This window comes from Podarcis vaucheri, assembly GCF_965113315.1.
Source record: "Podarcis vaucheri genome assembly, chromosome: 16".
Classification (NCBI taxonomy): Eukaryota; Metazoa; Chordata; class Lepidosauria; order Squamata; family Lacertidae; genus Podarcis; species Podarcis vaucheri.
Window position 1 is genome coordinate 9,499,416 of NC_138754.1, and position 18,802 is coordinate 9,518,217.

Below are 18,802 nucleotides of genomic sequence, written 5' to 3' on the forward strand. Positions count from 1 at the left end.
GGTCTCCATCCAGCCCTGGACTGAAATCTGAAATCCTAGAGATCTGCTGCCAGCCAGTGCGGACAATACTAAGCTAGGTGGACCAATGGTATGGCTCAGAATAGGGCAGGCTCTATTTAAAAGCAGCTGCTTGTTCAAAACCATGAGGACTAGGATCTTTATTTCTGTGTATCAGGCAGCTCCCTGTGTTCCTAAGACCCAAGCCTATTCGGGAAGGGTGACTGGTAGCCATTGGGACTGGGGGGGAGTGGGAGGCCCACAGTAGGCGGAGCCAGGGCCAAGGACCCCTGGGACTGGCTGTTAACTAAGGCAGGAAGGCAGGTGACAGGGCTGGGCAGAGAACCCTGCTTGAACCCCTGGAGAGCTGCTGCCAGCCAACGCAGACATAACTAAGCTGGCAATCAATCAGCTCCTTACATGTTCCTAAGAGATCAGGGAGAAGGGTGCACAGTGGGAAGAGGCAAGAGCGAGTCTGGGAAGGGCAGAAGGAACAAAAGGGAGATAGGCTGATGACCAAACAGCCCCCTCACCTCCCCACCCTGCGCATGCCCCTCCACTTTCCTCCGCGTCCATTAGACGGGCTGTTATGGTTATCTATTGATCAGCTTCGCCTGCGCTGGGCCTTTATTGCAGCAACTCGGTCCCCATTTCCCAGCCTGAGGGGGAAAGGGGGGCCCGAGGCTGGAGACCTCAAATCAAATCACGCACAGACACATGTGCAAGCTTTCCTGAAAAGCACGCGGGGCTCTCACGCATCTCACACTCTGGGAGTGTTGCTGTTCCAGCTGGGGTGTGCTGAACGCATCCTCACACCAGCTCCTTTTATCCAAACAAGCCCTTAAGAGTTATTCTGCCCTCTGTGGTTGGTTCTGTCTTGCTTGCTTGGGGAGCTTTGCACAGACTACTAGGCCTTGTTCAAACTACAGATTTAAACCACCGCAATGCCAATATAAACAGCCATGGCTTCCCCAAAGGTATCTGACATTTTTAAGGGTGCTGTGGATCGTTAGGAGACCCAGTCCACTCCTGTTGCCCTCCCAGAGATAACAATTCCCAGTGGGGGGTTTCCCCCATTTCAGGAAAATAGTGATAGGTTAAAAAAACAGGCATTTTTACAAGTTACACCCTTGAATATGTGAAATATTGTAGGGTGGTCCCAGAATCATACCCTAATAGACTGGAGCAGTTGTAACTCATTCTCTCTGCTGCAGTATACTATATCCATGAACTGCACTGAAAGGAGAGTGGATTACACCTGGATTACCGTGGAAGGCTGTCTTGCGTGAGGAATCCAATTTGTAGCTGCACACAAGGCAACATACAGTCTGGCAAGATTTTATTAAAGCTTTTTCATGATACGGTTAAGATAAAGGAAACTAATCCAAATAAAAATTTAAAAAGCAGAGAAAGAGAAAACGCAGCGTTCTCTCTCAAAAGTAGCTCTCAACCCTTGTCTCACACAGAAAGTGGTGGACCGTCCCAGCTCTCACCTGGGAACTTTCCTTTTTCTTTTATTTTCCCTTGCCTGCCAATTCCCAGAGTGGTTTAACAATCAATCCCATTTCCTAGGGACCTCTGGGAATTGTAGCTCTGGGAGAGGAAGAGGGAAGCTTCCTAGCAATTCTCAGCACCCGCAATGAGCTGCAGCTCCCAGAATACAGTGGTACCTTGGTTTAAGAAAAGTCCTGCTTACGAACGATTTGCTTTACGAACTCCGCAAAACCGGAAGTAGCGTCCTAGTTTGTGAACTTTACCTCGGTCTAAGAACGGAAGCCGAAGGGTGAAAGGGCACCAGTGGCTGGAGGCCTCATTAGGGAAAGCGCGCCTTCGGTTTAAGAACGGTTTCGGTTTAAGAATGGACTTCCGGAACGGTTTAAGTTAGTAAACCGAGGTACCACTGTATTTTGGGGGAAAGCCGTGATAGTTTCAAAGTGGCGTCGCAGCTCTTGAGATGTACGGGGCGAATTTTGACCACAGACAGCCAAAGAGAAAAACAATGAAGTATTCTCTGTCCACCTCACCTTTCTCCTGCGAACGGCTCCCTTGGCACCAGGCACAGCTTCGCAGACTAAGCCAATAGCTTCCCTGGAGGAAGAGGAGAGAAATGAGGGATGGGTGTACAGAATCTTAGAATTGTGGAGCTGGAAGGGACCCGGAGGCTTATCCATCCCCCTGAAATGCAGGAATCTCCAGTATATACTGGTAAAAAGTGGCAGACGAGCTCACCTGAACCCTCACCCATTTTCTTTCATTGAACTGCCCTTCCGGAACAGGACAAAGACCTGTCATCATGTCGAGCAGCCTGTTTTCCCAGCGTGGGCCAACTACCCTGACTTCTTTGGATGAAGGGCGGTATATAAATTAAATAAATAAGAGGGTGTTGGACCAGGCGGGCTGCTGGATTCGCCCACAAGGGCTCTTCCCAGGTTCTTAGGACTCTCTACCTGTCGTTGTATTGTTATGTCAGGTGTGCACTGGCTCAACCGATCGCACCCGGTGCAGAAGCACTGTGGAATTGCCCGCCGTTAAGTGAGGGCACATGGGACACAGGTGGCGCTGTGGGTTAAACCACAGAGCCTAGGGCTGGCCGATCAGGAGGTCGGTGGTTTGAATCCCCGCAACGGGGTGAGCTCCTGTTGCTCGGTCCCTGCTCCTGCCAACCTAGCAGTTTGAAAGCACATCAAAGTGCAAGTAGATAAATAGGTACCGCTCCGGCGGGAAGGTAAACGGCATTTCCGTGCGCTGCTCTGGTTCGCCAGAAGCGGCTTAGTCCTGCAGGCCACATGACCCAGAAGCTGTACGCCGGCTCCCTTGGCCAATAAAGCGAGATGAGCGCCGCAACCCCAGAGTCGGCCACGACTGGACCTAATGGTCAGGGGTCCCTTCAACTTCAAGGGAGGGCACCTCTGGACGAGACGCTGCCCTGTCACTGCTCTGCTTCCTTCGCCCAGCAGGCTATGTTGCCAGCCACCCAAGATCGAGAGGTTTCTAAACACACACGCACATCACATATCCGTCGGTCACCCTTCCATGCAAGCGAGAGCTCAAGGACGCCTTCCGGGCAGGAAAGAACACCCAAAGAGGATGCAAAGCAAGGCAGATGGGGGTGTGTGGCCTGGCGAGGGGGGTGTGGTCCCGAGGGCCGGCTAAAGAGCCACATGTGGCCCCTGCAGACAGCCCATGCACACACAAAGACACACAGTGTGTTTGTGTTTTGTTTGTGTGTGTTTGTGTGTCTCCCGGCTCCTTGGTAGCAGAGCAAGGATGGAAGAGGACGTGGGGGAAGAAATCGAGCGAGAGCTGTTAATATTTGATGATGCTGTATAAACGCTTCCTGTCTTTAGCGGATTAAATTTTTTTTTATTTAAAAAAAAAAACAACGCCGGCCGCTGATGGCAGGCTTGAGGCCTGGCTGCTGAAGCCTTTCCATCTCCTGCTGGCTGCTCCCTCCGGTCACCTTTTTCCAGACCCTGCGTCTGCCCGGTAATGGACAGGCTTACAGTGCACACACACACACACACACACACACACCTCTCTGCTCCCCCTCCAACTCAGCTTTAACTATTTCCTGCAGCTGCTAAGGATTTGAGCTGGAGCAGCCTGCCTCTCTGCTGGCCTCTGCAACCGGTTTTGGCTTCCCAAGGCCAGAGTGGCTGGGGCAAGCCAATCAGATGGGTGGAGTACAAATAATAAAATTATTATTAATATTATTACTGAGTCTCGGGTATTACAGGCTTGGTTCTTGGGATTTAATTAACAGGGGTGGGGGAGACGCAGATTATCTTGCTCCACCAAGGGCCCAGTTTGCAACCAATGCAGATGCAACACAGAATGACTTGGCAGCACCTCGCCCAGAGACACAACAGGTAACCTCCTTTAATGGTGGGTGACTCTACATCGTTTCTGCACTGGGACAACAGGTTGAGCCGATGAAAAGGCATCACAGAATTATTTGGCCCCCAGCAAAGCCTGGTTGGAAGGACAGTGTCCCATGCAGAGGCACAACAGGCAGCCTCCCTGGACAGTGGGCAATTCCACAGTGTTTCTGCATTGGGAGTGACTGGCTGAGCCAAGACACAGCCGATGCAGAGGCGCCACAAAATCAGCTCCCCAACAGGTGCCGGATGGCAGGAGGAAACCCGGGGCAGGAACTCATCCAGAGATACAACAGGCAGCCTCCTCTGAGGGCAGGAAAGACTATCGGATCACACCGTCAAGCTAAATGACCTCCACCGAGAAAATGCAGATTAGAAGGAGGCAAACACAAAGCAGCAACTCATGTAGAGACACATGAGACAAGCCTCATGCAGAGACATGTGTCTTGATCGTCTCAATGCTCCCTATGCAGCCATACCCAGTACGGTGCAGAGGTACAGCAGAATTCTGCACACGCACACGCGCGCGCACACACACACACACACACGCAGATATGGAAAGGAAGTAAGCCCAGAGTGGCAACTCACGCAGAGACACAATGGGACACACCCTCTCAAAGCTTACAGCGTTTCTGCTTTAGGAGTTAGTGAGTGACAGGAGCGAGGCAGCAGTCAATCACCCAGGTGAGTTGGAGTTAACTCTTTATTAGCAAAAAACAGAGTCTGAATAGGAGTGTCGGACTTAATGAGAACAGCAATTCATCTTGCCCCCATGAAGCAGTTGTAGGTTCCCGCCTTCTCACAGCTGCCTAAGCCCCCTCCTCCCCAGGGTTTTTTTCCAAGCAATCGGAGACTGAGAGCCTGCGTGCAGCCAACCTCTCCTCCGCTCTTTTCATGCCTCTTCTGGTTCTGGGAGACAAGTGGGGAAGGGAGCTTCTCACAGCGGGTGGGAGAGACACCTGTGACTCTTCACCAGCCTGACTTCTCTCCGCCTCTTGGCCTCCCTCATCCCACTCTCCTGCCTCCGATTCTGGACTCCTTTCTGCCACCGACTCTTCCAGCTCACTAAACCCTGTGACCTCTTCTTCTTCCGACACCTCCTCTTTCTGGTCTTCTCCCTCTGACCACTTGCATCGTCGCCTCACCACCAATCCCAGGGCTCTGAGCCTTCTTCCCTCGGGGTTTCCCACCGTTCCTCTGCGTCCAATCAGTCAGTGCCCCTGAGTGATGGATTGCAGCCTGTGCGGCGGCACAACATAACTATCCTGTCCGACCTCCCCTGTCCCCCACACCATCCCCGGCCTCCGGATGACTGCGCAGCTCACCTTGTGACTTGAGTTCTTGTGTTGAAGTCGAGAGCCCGCATGGATTGGAGAACTTCCACGCAGCCCATGTACTGATGGGAGAAGGAAGAATGGGAGAGCCTGTTAGGTCCCAAAGTCCCCTCTGTTCTCATTCACCCTCATCCCCATCATCCAGATATTATGGAACAATTCTTCCACCTCCACCCTGCTCACCTCCCCTTTTTTTCCTAAGGGAACAAGAGGACAGGTAGGGGCCCTGGAAGACTTCCAAGCTGCAGTGTTATCCTTATTAGTCATCACCACCATCACTGAATTTATTTTCTGTCCTCTGCCAGCAGGTCCCGGGAAGGGCGACGACGATTTAATGCCAAATGCAGCCATAGGAATAGGGCGATGGGCCCCGGAAACAACCACCTCAGGGGTCAAAGGCTGTATAGTGGGAATGCCAGAGGCTCGCTCCTTTGCAGGGAGGGAATTCTAGAACTTAGGGGGCTGCCACAGAGAAGGCCCAATTCCAGGCCACCTCCTATCGTACAGCAAGCCAGCAGTAAATCACACCGAAATTGGAGCTCACTCTATTAGTAAAACCACAGTATTTACTGGCTGACAGTCAGGCCTAGTGAGCACAGCAGCTTACCCCTGGTCGGTCTTCCCCCCCATGAATCTTTTCTCCTCCTATTTGGGGACTTCCCTGGCTTTTTTCTAGCCCACGTAGGACCAGTCTGGATAGTTGGCTTGGTGAAGATTTGACGTTTTCATCCCCAAAAAGTTTTTGATTTGAGTTTCTACTGAAATGAGGCTGCATTTTAATGTTGTATTTTAATCTTGTTTTTAAGTTGTATTTTAATCAATTGGTTTTTATACCTGGTGTTAGCCGCCCTAAGCCCGGTCTTGGCTGGGGAGGGCAGGGTATAAATAAAACTTATTATTATTATTATTATTAATTGCCCAGACTGAAAGTCCCTGTCTCCCCCCAGCTGCCTAAGCCCCCTTCTCTTCAGGGATTTCTCCAAGCAATCAGAAACTGTGTCTGCATGCAGCCTGCCACCACTCTGCCCTTTTCATGCCTCTTCTGGTTCTGGGAGACCAGGCGGGATGGGAGCTTGTCGCAGTGGGACGGGGAGAGACCCGTGACTCCTCACCAACCCGACTCATCTCTGAAGTGGGTGGAGGAACGGATGCGAATTGTACCTCTGTGCAGTGAGCTAGTTTCTACACCCAGAGAAAAAAAAACACACACACACACACACACACACTGTATCCTTCAACTGGATAAAGCAAACCTAGCTCCCACGACCTCACACACACAGCAGAGCCTGTGAGAAAGAGCGTCTCCTGGTCCTGATCACAAAGTGGCGTTTCCAGCTGGTTAGCAACACAGGAAGCTGCCTTGGACCATTGGGTCCATCCATCTAGTATTGTCTGCACTGTCCGGCAGCAGCAGTCCGGGGTTTCAGAAAAGGAGTCTCTCCCAGCCCTACCTGGGACCTTCTGGACGCAAGGCAGGTGCTCTGCTGACCGAGCCACAGCCTTTCTGTTGCTGCTCGTGGAACAGGGAACAGGAGAGATCCGTTGGCACAATCACCAGCTGGGCTGAAGAACCGACAGCAAAGAGGGCGGAAGGGGCAAGCAGCTGGCACAGGATGTGCCACTGGGCACCTGCCAGGCCGGCTGTGTGCGGTGGGAAGACACAAAGACTTCAGCGACGCCAGCAAGGCGAGGCGAGGCTACCCAGTATGAGTCAGAGAAGGGGAAGTGGCAACGCAAGTGTTGCTCGCCAGACCCTGTCTCTGAACGCTCTCAGGGCACTGTTCGTCTTCCAATCCTCTGCCACCACCACCCCCGGCACTCAGAGGCAGCAAACTTGTCCTCTTGCCGAGTCTCCACCCTACGGAGTAGGTTAAGACAAGGACGCTTAAGGCTCGGTCTCTGTAGCGGAGCGGCAATTCGGAAATCAGGAAGCTGCCTTGCGCCGAGTCAGATCAGATGTTCATCCAGCTCAATACTGTCTACCCTGACTGGCAGCAGCTCTCCAGGATTTCAGGCAGAGGGGGACATAGCCGGCCCTACCTGGAGACGCCGGGGATCAAGCGTTCTGCAAGCAAAGCAGATGCTCTGCCCCTGGGCTATGGCCCTCCTTAAAAATAACCGTAAGATTCCAGTCCTCATGATGCTGAGTTGACAGGAACACCTTGGTCCGTCGAGCTCAGCACTGTCAACACTGACTGACAGCGGCTCTCCATGGTTTCAGGCAGGGCACCTCTGCCAGCCCGGTGTGGAGATGGCAAGAATTAAACATGGGACATTCTGCAAGCCAAGCAGGTGTCCTGCCACCAAGCCACAGCTGCCTCCAAGACATCAGTCTCGAAACGGACCCTGGAGATCACAGCAGGACGCAGGGAAGGAGCATGAAAGGAGGCGTTCCCTGGGGTGGGTTGCAGGGGTTTGCGTGTGAATTTGTTTCCGCATAAATCCGAAAGGATATAAGGGCAGGGGGAGGGAAAGGAGGGGGGTTTGGAAAACCGGCCCCCTTCCTGTCTTGTACCAGCAATGGTGGTCGAGAAAACATGGACTGGAGATCTGGATCCTACTGCTTACCTTCTCCCGTTAAGGGTACAACCAATCGTTCTCTGTACAGAGTCGGCACTGGGGCACCGAGGGCAAAGACACCCCCAGTGACACGGCCGTGTGCCCCTCACCAGACAAAGGTTTCAGTGAGGCTCAAGTCCAGGGTTGGGGGAAAGGTGCAGTGTGGCGTCAGACATTAAAAGGAGTCTGGGTAGCAGTAGGACATCTGCTCTGTACAGTGGTGCCCCGCAAGACGAATGCCTCGCAAGACGGAAAACCCGCTAGACAAAAGGGTTTTCCGTTTTGGAGGTGCTTCGCAAAACGAATCTCCTATGGGCTTGCTTCGCAAGACGACAATGTCTTGTGAGTTCCTGCTGGTTTTTTTTCTCCCTCCCCTTTTCTAAGCCGCTAAGCCGCATATCAGCTGATCCGATCAGCAGATAAGCCGCTAATAGCCACTAATCCGTCAATGGGCTTGCTTCGCAAGACGAAAAAACCGCTAGATGAAGAGAATCACAGAACGGATTCTTTTCGTCTTGCGAGGCACCACTGTATGCAGAAGGTGTATCGGGTTCAATCCTCAGCATTTCCAGGTAGGGCTGGGGAAATACCCCGGAGAGCTGCTGCCGGTCAGTGTAGACAATCCAGAGTGAGATGGACGAACTTGCTATAAGGCTGCTTCCTATGTTCCTATCGAATCAGAAACATGAGGACTAGAATCTTGGTTTATTTTCAGGGAAAGGGGGACAGCTCAGTCGTAAAGCATCTGCTTCACTTGTAGAATATCTCAAGTTCAATCCCCAACCTCCGAGTAGGACTGGGGAAAACACCCCTGCCTGAAACCTTGGGAGCTGCTGCCAGCCAGTGTGACAATACTAAGCTTGGTGGAGCAATGGTCTGACTCGACAGTTCGGACTCAACTTCAGACCACGAAATGGGGGAACAGCAAGGTATGCACTCTGCACGCCATCAGGGGAATGTTTATTTAGCATTTCTGGTTGCGCTTTACGTGCAAGGCAGCCTGTTCCATTCACTAGAGCTGGGCCAAACACCAGCCAAACATCGCGATACAGTGATACACCGCAGCGTTGGGAAGCGGTGGGAGGAACAAGCTGCGTTGGGCCCGGCTCCACGAGGCACCAAGGTGAAACCGCCTCAACTTCCTCGGCGGGAGCAGCGACAATATCAGCCTTGTGGGGCTCGGTCCTCCACATGCAAGGCGCTGGCAAAAGTCCTTCCACCACCAGCACCCAGCGCGCCGAGGGAAAAATGGGCTCCATCAGCCACGGTGCCTTGCAGCTTATTGCTCCCTCAGTTTGAGGGCCAGAGCGCAATGGAGCCTTCACCTGGTGGTACATCATGGGTGAAAGTGCCATCGTGCTCAGGCCCTCAAACCAGTCCTGGGCGATGTATCAAGACATCACCAAGACCTACCATTTACCTGGGGCAGGTGGGTGGGTGGAACGACCTTCCTGCCAGATAATCTCAGCTTCCGAGCAGCTTGCAAGCAGCATGAAGATTCAGAGGTCTCCTCCAGAGCACACCTGGACCAGCAGCAACGGGCTGACCAATCCCTGGACTCCGCCAAACCACAGAGGGATGCCCCAGCCTCCCAAAGCAGAGATCTGGGGCTGGCGGTCATCACAGCCAGAGGCTTGGAAGGGGGGCGGGGGAAGTGGAAGAGGAATGCCGGCCGACTCGATGCGCCTGGCGCATGTGCGCTGTGGCCCGGGGGATGGACGCTCGGGCGCACGCTTGTCAGAAGCAATAATGTGGCAGAGCAGAAGACCTGGGACAGATGCCTGCCAGGGAGGCCACACCATCGCAGCCATGGCTGGCAGCCTCTGCGGGGAGAAAAGGGCGAAAGGGGCTGTGTCCCCCCCCCCAATCTCTGCACAAAGAGGCCAGAGTAAGAGGTGGCCCCTGCTCAGGATTCTCTGCAGCGCTGCCTGCCTTGGGAGACGGGGAGGAGGGCTGAAGGGAACAGCAGGAACTCTCCTCGGTGGCCTTTTCAACAGCTCCCAACTCGAAATGACAAGTTAAGATAGGAAGCTGCCTCAGACAGAGACTCAGATCACTGGTCCATCTGGCTCAATGCTGTCTACACTGGCTGGCAGCAGTTCTCTGGGGTTTCAGGCAGGTGATACTCCCTGCTCTACCTGGAGATGCTGGTAACTGAGACCATCCATGTGTGAGGCACGTGCTCAGTGTTCGAAATTATCCAGGCGCATTTTGCACCTGGCTTTCAACCACTTGTGACCAAGTGAAGATGCCTGGGCGCCTGGATGGTGCCTGACATCTCCGCCATCTGTAGACCCTTGGATCTGGACTGTTTTCACACACTAACACCCCATCCTGTAGAATTCTATCAGTTATATTTTATCTGCACAATCGGAATGAATTTCTGGAACCAAAATGCTTTTTCTGGGCAGCCTGAGCAGCAGCAGCAGCAGCAGCAGCAGTCACCACTAAGAAAAAGAGGCCAATATATATGTGGACTGTCCCTGGGTCAAGCGACTTTTCTTCTTTTAGTTCTCAAAGCTCTTAACCTAGCTCAGGGTTGACATTTGAACTAGCCAGATGCTTAGCTGAGAATCAATCACAGTCAGTCAATCATCTGAAAAACAAGACTTTAGACCCGTCTTGCCCCAAAATGGCAACTAGACGTTATGTTTTGGCGCCTGCAACCTTGGTTTAAGGAGCCATATGTTGTCTAGCTTGTATGTCCGAGTTTCTAACGCTGCATGTGCTCCCTCAGTCAAGTTATAGCCTTGCCTCTGAAAAGGGACAGGAAGATTCTAGTCCTCATGATTCTACCTGGAGATGCTGGGGATTGATGCAGCAGGTTGCTTTCCTCATAGCAGTGATGCCCTGACCTGCGTTGTATAGATATAGGAAGCTGCCTTATACAGAGTCACTCAACCTAGCTCTGCAGTATCGATACCAACTGGCAGCGGCTCTCCGGGGTTTTTGGCAATGGACATTCCAGGAGACAACCCTTGGGGATTGAATCTGGAACTTTCTGCATGCAAAGCAGTGGTTCCACCTTCAAGCCACTGTCCTCCTAGGAACCAAGAAAGATGCGAAGCCGAATTCAAAAGCTGCCTCATATAGAATCACACCATTGGATCATCTAGGTCTTTACTGTCTGTGCTGAATGGCAGCAGCTGCTCTCTAGGGCTTCAGAAGGGACAGTCCCCCCCCCCCAGCCCTACCCAGAGATGTCTTCTTTCTCCACGCAGAGTCAATGCTCTGCTGTGGAGCGACAGCCCTCTCCCAACTTATGTAGGTCATGCACGCCCTCTCTCCACGTGGAAGCACCTACCCTGTTCCCAGCTATGGAAAAGAGGCTTTCTGTATGCACTGGAGAGGCGCTGTTTTCTTAGCTCAAGAGGCACTGCCAACACACACACAAACACACAGACGTACTTCAGCAAGGTATGTCCCCTGCACATTAGGTCTTGGCAGCTGAAGACCCCCAAGATCAAATCCAAGCCCCTCTCTCAGTGGGATCAACTATCCCCCCACCCCACAGCAACAGAGGGGTGTGTGAAAGAGGGAAAAGGCAGCTACGGCCAATCAGTGCACCCCAAGTAACACGCTGAACTAGGACGGGGAGAAAAACTCTTGACCCACTTTCCCATACCGAACCTGCTAGTTGCCAACCAGCGACTCCATGGTGGGCTGGCCCCTCCACGTGCCACTGGACTCTGACCCCTTTTGATCCTGGCCAGCACAGCCAGATGGGAGTTGGAGTCCAGCCACATCTAGAAGACCACTAGGTTCCCCATCCCTGGCCGAGATACGCGTCCCAACCAATCAGGGTTCCCAGCGATTGGGACTTGCTGCCAGACCGCTGCACCCACAAATGCCTTGAGCTACCTACCGCCCCCCCCGCGATCGCCGCTCACTTACCCGGACGAGGTAGGAGACTCCGGGGCCCATCACCTTGTCGTCAGGGTGCAGCCAGCCCCAGCTGGGCTTGTTGACGAAGCTGCCGTGCCGTGTCCACTCGTCTCCCCCCAGCTGGCCGCCTTCCACCCGCATCCTCTTGGCGCAGCCCAACTTGTTCATATCCTGGGAATAGAGACCGACAGTCCCCGCTGAGTCCGGGAAGGGAGTCGAGGCAGCGACGGGAGCGAGGGGGGGAGGAGGAGGTGGTGGTGGTGGTGCCGCTGGCGGCAGATGCTCCCCGGAGCTGCCCGCCTCCTTGGAGAAGGCACGGAGGCTGAGCAGAGTGGCCGGGTTGGCGAGCTTCAGGTTGGCCATCTTGGGGAAGAAGGAGCACAGGGTGGTGGGGCTGTCTTCCGACTCGGACGACAGCTCGCCCAGGGGGAGAATGGGGCTGAGCGAGGAGGAGGACAGCGAGCTGGGCAGGGAGGGGGCCGCCACCAGGGGGTCCACGGGAGAGTCCCCGTCGGCCGCCACAGAGCCCTCCTCCAGGGAGGAAAGGGAGTCATTGCGCAAGTGGTTGTATTTGCTCTTTTGCAGCAGATCCATGCCCCAAACCGGCGGAGGAGACGGGACGAAACCAAGGCGCCGGGGGGGGGGGGAGAGAGAAGCAGGAGATGGCGAGGGTGTGCGGGCCTGGCACCAAACTCAGGAGCCCACGAAAGTCAGAACGGATCCGAGCGAGACGACTCCTGTCCGGCCCCCTGTAGGCATGGCTGCGGAGAAGAGAGGTGTTGGCACAAGAAGGGCAGCGGAAGCAGGGACCCTGTGCCACAGGTGAAAGACCGTCGTCGTCACAGGGCGCAGATGTTGCTCCGTGCCCCCCGCCCCCTGACAACGCCGCCAGATGACCAGCGACCCTTGGACAGCTTTGCTGCGCTCCAGAGGAAGAGGGAGAGGCCGCCGGCTAGTCCCTGAAGCCGGAGCGATGGCCGGGAGGGAGGAGTGGCTGGCACACGCCCTGGAGAGCCGTCACGCCACCTGTGGAACGGCCGCCCTGCCCCGGGGCTGCCTGCCAAAGGTCCTGTCACGTCGTCTTGGCCACAGGCACCCCACGCCCCGCCACCAGGTCTCACACAGCCCAGGAGAGAGAGAGAGAGAGGAAAAAAAGACAACTGAGATGCAGAAAGCGGTCGACGACGTCCAGAACGGTGGATGCTCTGGTCTCGAGCTCGCCTGCCGCTCCGCTGAACGGATGCGCAATGTATATAGATGTATTTGAAAAGGAGAAAAATTATTATCCAAGAGCAGGGAGGCCCTGGAGCGCCTTCCAGCTGGGCCCAGCTTGGCAGGGACCGGAGAGGTGGCGCGGCCGCAGGGTCTGCCAAGAACCGAACAAGGCTCCTCTGTGAAGTCACGGAAGCCCACGTGTCAATCAGTGGGCAGACGCTGGCCTGCCTCTCTCGGAGAGATGGAGGTCTGGGGACACGCTGGGAGCCGAAGAGGAGGGGAAACGGGTGGTGGCCCCCCCTGCACCCGGCTGGTCAAAGGGGCGAAGGCGGAATCCGAGTCCCCCTTGCTTTCGGGAACCAGCAGGCAGCCCCGATCTGGGCTCTTCTCCCCACACCTCCTCCCCCCCTCTTCCCGGCTGCAGTCGCTGCTGCTGCTGTTGCTGCTTCCAGAGCAGAGAGACACTAATTGCTACCGCATCCTGCTCGCAATCTCTGCTGGGCTCTAAGTGACTGCGGCTCCCGAAGAGGCGGGCGCGGGTGCGGGCGGGTGGGGGGGTGCGGTGGAATGAGAGAGAGAGAGAGAGAGAGAGAGAGAGAGAGAGGCCAAGCCCCCACTGCCAATGGTAGGGCAGTGCTGACTCACAAGAGCTTGGCTTCTGCCCCCCCCCCATGTGCGGAAAGGAAGACAAGGCATCTGTATAATAAAATGCAGAGGGAGGGAGGTGGGGCCTTGTGGGGGAAGAGAGCTGGAGCGGCAGCGCACAAACACTTGTGAAAATCAAGGTCAGTGGTTGCACAGGGAAGCGAAGGGAGGTTTTTCCGGCAGCTAGGCTGGAGGGGGGGTGGGGTGGGAAGAGCACAGGGGGAGAGGGGGGAGGCAGGGCACAGGAAGGAAGAGCAGGGGGTGAAGAGGAGAGAATGGGGACGGGTTGCAGAGCAAGGTGGGTCCTGATCTTATATGGGCCACTCCTCATCTGAATCCACACTCCTGACTTGACAACACCTCTGGTTTTGCATGGAGTTCTTTATGGCATAGGGGAACCCACCCTCCCTCTTTCTTAGTTAACGCTTTAGGATATAAAAGTTGACACAACACCCCGCAAGGTAGGCCACTGTTAATTTCCTTGCACCTGGATAGAGAAAGAGAGAGAGAGAGAGAGAGAGAAGCAAAGGAAGGCTTTGTCCAGGTAATCTGCAAGAAGCAAGATTCGAAAGGAGAGTCAAGCTTCACACACAACTCAGGCTGCCGCCCCACCTAGGCCTACTCAGAAGCAAGTCCCGCCGAATCCAAGGGGGCTTCCTCCCAGATAAAGGCGCATTCCACTTGTAGCCTTGGTCTCTTAGCGCTAGAGGAGCATTCCCTTCGTCACAATGATTCCAGACACACAAAGCAATTCTCGAAATCACCACTACAAATCCTCACAATAAAAATGGGGGGCAGGATCCGATAACAAGATTAGCTGTTAGACAAAGGCTTGCGAGCTCCTAGGCACTGAAGCCCACAGAGTCAAGCTGCACTACTCACAAAACCCACCCACTCCGCCGGCAAACGCATGCTAACCTGCATTTTTAAAACCCCGGTTTTTAATCCCATAATTAAGCACCGAATTCCCTCACTCCAGGAGGAAGGTATAAACCAGCCTTTGCCAAGTTGTTGCTGTTGTTGTTTTGCAGGGTGAAGTTGGAGTGGATGAGTTTGTGCCATTCAGATGTTAAGACTACAACTCCCATCAGCCAGCATGGCCTATGATCAACAATACAGTGGTACCTCGCGTTATGTACTTAATTCGTTCCAGAGGTCCGTTCTTAACCTGAAACTGTTCTTAACCTGAAGCATCACTTTAGCTAATGGGGCCTTCTGCTGACGCTGTGCCGCCGGAGCACGATTTCTGTTCTCATCAGCAAAGTTCTTAACCCGAGGTACTATTTCTGGGTTAGCGGAGTCTGTAACCTGAAGCGTCTGTAACCTGAGGTACCACTGCACTGCTATGTATGCAAGAACATCAGAAGAGCCCGGCTCCTGGTATCAGGTCAAAGGCCCGCTGGAACCCAGCATTCTGTTCTCACAGGGGCCAACCAGATTCCTCCAGGAAGTCCACAGGCAAGAGCCCTCCTTCCCTCCCTGCTACTCATGGGAACAAAAGAAAAGCCCTCCTGGATCGGGCCAGAGGACCTTCTAGCCCAGCCTTCCCAGTGGCCAAACAGATACTCCTAAAGGAAGCCAGCAAGCTGAGCCTGAGTGCAGCAGCCACTCTCCCCACTTGCAATGGCCAGCAGCTGGCATTCATATCACTTCTGACCACAGAGGGGGGATGTAGCCAGGCTGGCCAGCAGCCACCGAGAGCCTTATCCTCCCTGAATTTGTCTAGCCCTCTAAGATGACGAGCCTAGCTGTCGGATCAGGCCGGTCACAGTGTTAGAAAGACAGATATACACGCTAGGTGCTGGTATTTCATAAGGGGTCAAATGCCCAGGTGGAAGAGGAGGCAACGCTTGGGGGAAGTTCACCAAATCGCTGGAGGAACCGATTAAGTCCATTTGGGGGCAAAGCTTGGAACAATTTCTAGTTCATTTCTTACTCTGTGTGTGTGTGTGTATTTGTATTTGTGTGTGTACGTGTATGTGTACACACACACACACACACACACACACACAGTCTTAGCTCGGGTTGAAGTCGCTTCAGATTAAGCCTTTTCGGGTTGTGCTCCACGGCGACCCGGAAGAAATGGAGCACGTTACTTCCAGGTTTCGCCACTCGCGCATGCGCAGATGCTCAAAATGACGTCACACACATGCGCGGAAGGGGCAAATTGCGACCCACACACGCGCAGACACGGGTTGCGTTCGCTTCAGGATGCGAACGGGGCTCCGGAACGGATCCCATTCGCATCCAGAGGTACCACTGTATATATGATATATGATTTGGGCCTTTAAGATGAAAGTTCAAAATTATCAGGAAAAAAGAAATTAAACCATTCTTATACGTGTGTGTGTGTGTGTGTGTGTGTGTGTGTGTGTGTTTTAAATTTTTTAAGCCTCTGATCAGGGAGAGGCCAGGGTTCAAGCTGGTGGCCATCCCTGCCTCTTGTGGGAAGGAATCCTGTAGTTTAACAACACGCTGCACGAAGAAGTACTTTATCTGTGCTGAACCATCCAACTTTCAGCTTCGTTGGGCATCCCTGAGAGTTTGAGGGAGGGAGAAAAAACTTTTGCTCAATCCACTTTCTCCGTGGCATGCATAAATTTAACCACCTTCTGTCTCCTCATCTCTGACTAACGTTATTCCTCTCCCCCCCCACCCCCGATCATTTTGGTTGGCCTCCCCCCCCCCCCGAACGGAACATGAACTGATCCGGTTCGTCCTGCAAAGGGACAAACATGAACTGGGTGGGGGGGTGGAAGTTCCTTTTCTTTTAAACACGTTGGACTGTGAACTGGAACCGGTTCCTTTAAATAAATAAAAAAAGGAAGCTTTCAAGGGGAGGAAGGAGGCAGAGCTTCACCCGTGGGCTCCTTCCTCCGAAAGAAAGAGGGAGGCAGGATCATGAGACCCCCAAAGACCTGAAAGAGGGAAGAAGCGGAAGGAGGAGGGAAGGTTAAATAATGCTCTCCCTCCCCAAACAAGGCTAGCGGATGTGCCTTTGGCCTCTCGGCCCCAGTTCAAGGACCCTGGGGGCCAGTAGGAGGCAGGAAGGCACACCCTGTGCGGGAGGCCCCTCTGGGCCTTGTTCCTATAGGGGCTTTGGGAGGGGGCGGAAAGAGCAGCCATTTCCTCAGCAGCCTGGGCCTTCTAGGTGGCTTCTTGTCCGGGGATAAAGTTTTCCTGGAGGGGGGGTTCTCCTACCATAAGGCTAAGGGGAAAGGGCAAGCACTCAGTGGTTAAGAGCACCAGCTCTGGGTGCAGAAAGTCGCAGGTTCAATTCTTCAGGGTGTCTCTGCCCAGAACCCCAGAAAGTTGCAACTGTTTAAATCATAAATAAATAAATTTTTATTCATACCCTGCCCTTCCCGGTTCAGAAAACCGGGCTCAGGGCGGCTAACAACAAATTTAAAGCACTGAATTGATGCAACAAAAACAGCATAAAAGACAGTATAAAATGTGAATAACAATCAAAAATCAATTTAGGGGGGAAATCCATCCAATAAACATTAGATGATCACCAGGGCTAGCTGGCTAAATTAGTCCTATTTGGGCCAGCGAGGAGACCAGGGGAGAATTAGATGTGGGATACCAGAGCGGGTAATCTTCATAAAAAGGGGAGGGGGAGGGAAGGAAGGGGAATAAAAGATCAGGCTAAGTTCAAGTTGAAAGCCAGGCGGAATAGCTCTGTCTTACAGGCCCTGCGGAAGGAAGTTAAACCCTGGTCTCATGGGACAGAGCATTCCACCAGGTCGGAGCCATCACTGAGAAGGCCCTGGCCTTGGTGGAGGATAATCTGACTTCCTTAGGACTTCTGCTTTTTCCGAACCATGATGGCTAGGAACTTCTGTTACTAGGAGATGGACCGCAGCTCGTTGGCAGAGCACCCACTTTGGGCGCAAAAGGTCCTGGGATCCACCCACAAGATCTCCAGGTGGGAAACTTGCCGTTTGAAACCCAGTGTAGGCGATAATGAGTGAGACTGAACAGCCAGCGTGGTCCGACTGGTCGACCTGCGGTCTGATCAGAGTGCCGACAGAAATGTTAGCCGGCGGGTTAAAAAATGCAAGGTGGGTGGGAAGGACGGAGGAGGCCGCAGGGGGCAGAAAGCAGAAATGTCTTGGAGAGGAGGAAGAAGGCCTTGAAGAAGAGGGAGAACTGGGAGAGAGGACAACTCACATATGGGGCTCACATATTCATTCTGGAAACCACCTGCCAAATCTCAGGCAGCAGGATGCTAGTCCCTGTGAAATTCGCACCCATACATGTCTTCCTTTGTTAAGTGTTTAGGGCTGAGCAGCGATGTTCTCATTTAGTCACAAGGTGGGGTCGCTGCAGTGCAGAGCATGGGAAGCCAGCAAAGAATCAAGGGAGCGTTGTTTTTTTCTGGCGGTACTGGCCACAATAAAGGCAGTCAACAACAGCATTACAATTCACCAACAAAACAAAGAGTTGTAAGGGGTGCTCACTGTGCCCCTTAAAGATCACATGCAGTAATAATTTGGGGTTTGCTTGCAAAGCCTGCAATCCGTTTGCACAAACTTTGCAACCCACTTTCAGTTTGTGACTGGGTTAGGGACTTGGCCCCAATTACCGGTATAAATTTCCATTTCGTTTCTGCCCCAGTTATAAATTTCCATTTTGTTTCTGCCCTAATAGGTCAGGATAACATGCACAGAGCATCAGAAAGGTCACAGGCTCCCACCTCCCTAGATTCATGCCTTGCCGTTCTCCCTTGATAACATGCGCCAGGCGCAGGGAACCTTTGGCCCTCCGGGTGCTGCTGAACTACAACTCCCACCAGCCTAGGAAAGCTTGTATGCTGCCATATCCCCTGATCAGAGGAAGAGCAGAATAATGGGGGGGGGGCTGTTTCCAGCTTTGGAAGCAGTGTTTGAAATGCGCCATGCGCATTTTGCACCTGGCTATTGGCCACTTGCAACCAAGCGAAGATGCCTGGGCGCCAGGATGGCGCCTGGTGTCTCCACCATCTGGAGGTGCAAGCCTGGGGATCTTTGGATCTGGAGTGTTTTAACTCACTAATACCTCATCCTGTAGAATTCTAAATAAAAAAATTCCTTCCAGTAGCACCTTAAAGACCAACTAAGTTAGTTCTTGGTATGAGCTTTCGTGTGCATGCACACTTCTTCAGATACACATGCACAAGTGTGCATGCACACGAAAGCTCATACCAAGAACTAACTTAGTTGGTCTTTAAGGTGCTACTGGAAGGAATTTTTTTATTTTGACTATGGCTGACCAACACGGCTACCTATCTGTAACTGTAGAATT

At 53.3% G+C, this 18,802-nt stretch overlaps 2 protein-coding genes across 4 annotated transcripts in view; one reads left to right on the forward strand and one right to left on the reverse strand.

Moving 5' to 3' along the window:
- The window catches only part of ZBTB7B (zinc finger and BTB domain containing 7B), a 330,604-nt gene that overhangs the window by 170,632 nt on the left and 141,170 nt on the right, over positions 1-18,802 (forward strand). The gene's annotated exons all lie outside the window — the stretch shown is intronic.
- Positions 1-18,802, reverse strand: part of SHC1 (SHC adaptor protein 1) — a 49,759-nt gene that overhangs the window by 17,584 nt on the left and 13,373 nt on the right. For 2 of the 3 annotated variants that reach the window (XM_082202235.1, XM_082202234.1), the window contains 3 exons: positions 11,663-11,824; positions 5,201-5,271; positions 2,022-2,085 (listed from right to left, as the gene is read on the reverse strand). In XM_082202235.1, the coding sequence (XP_082058361.1) occupies positions 2,022-2,085; positions 5,201-5,271; positions 11,663-11,821 (294 nt within the window). In that variant the 5' untranslated portion in view covers positions 11,822-11,824. Of the gene's footprint in view, positions 1-2,021; positions 2,086-5,200; positions 5,272-11,662; positions 13,385-18,802 lie in introns of those variants that run through there. The other variant, XM_082202233.1, reaches the window with a different exon arrangement.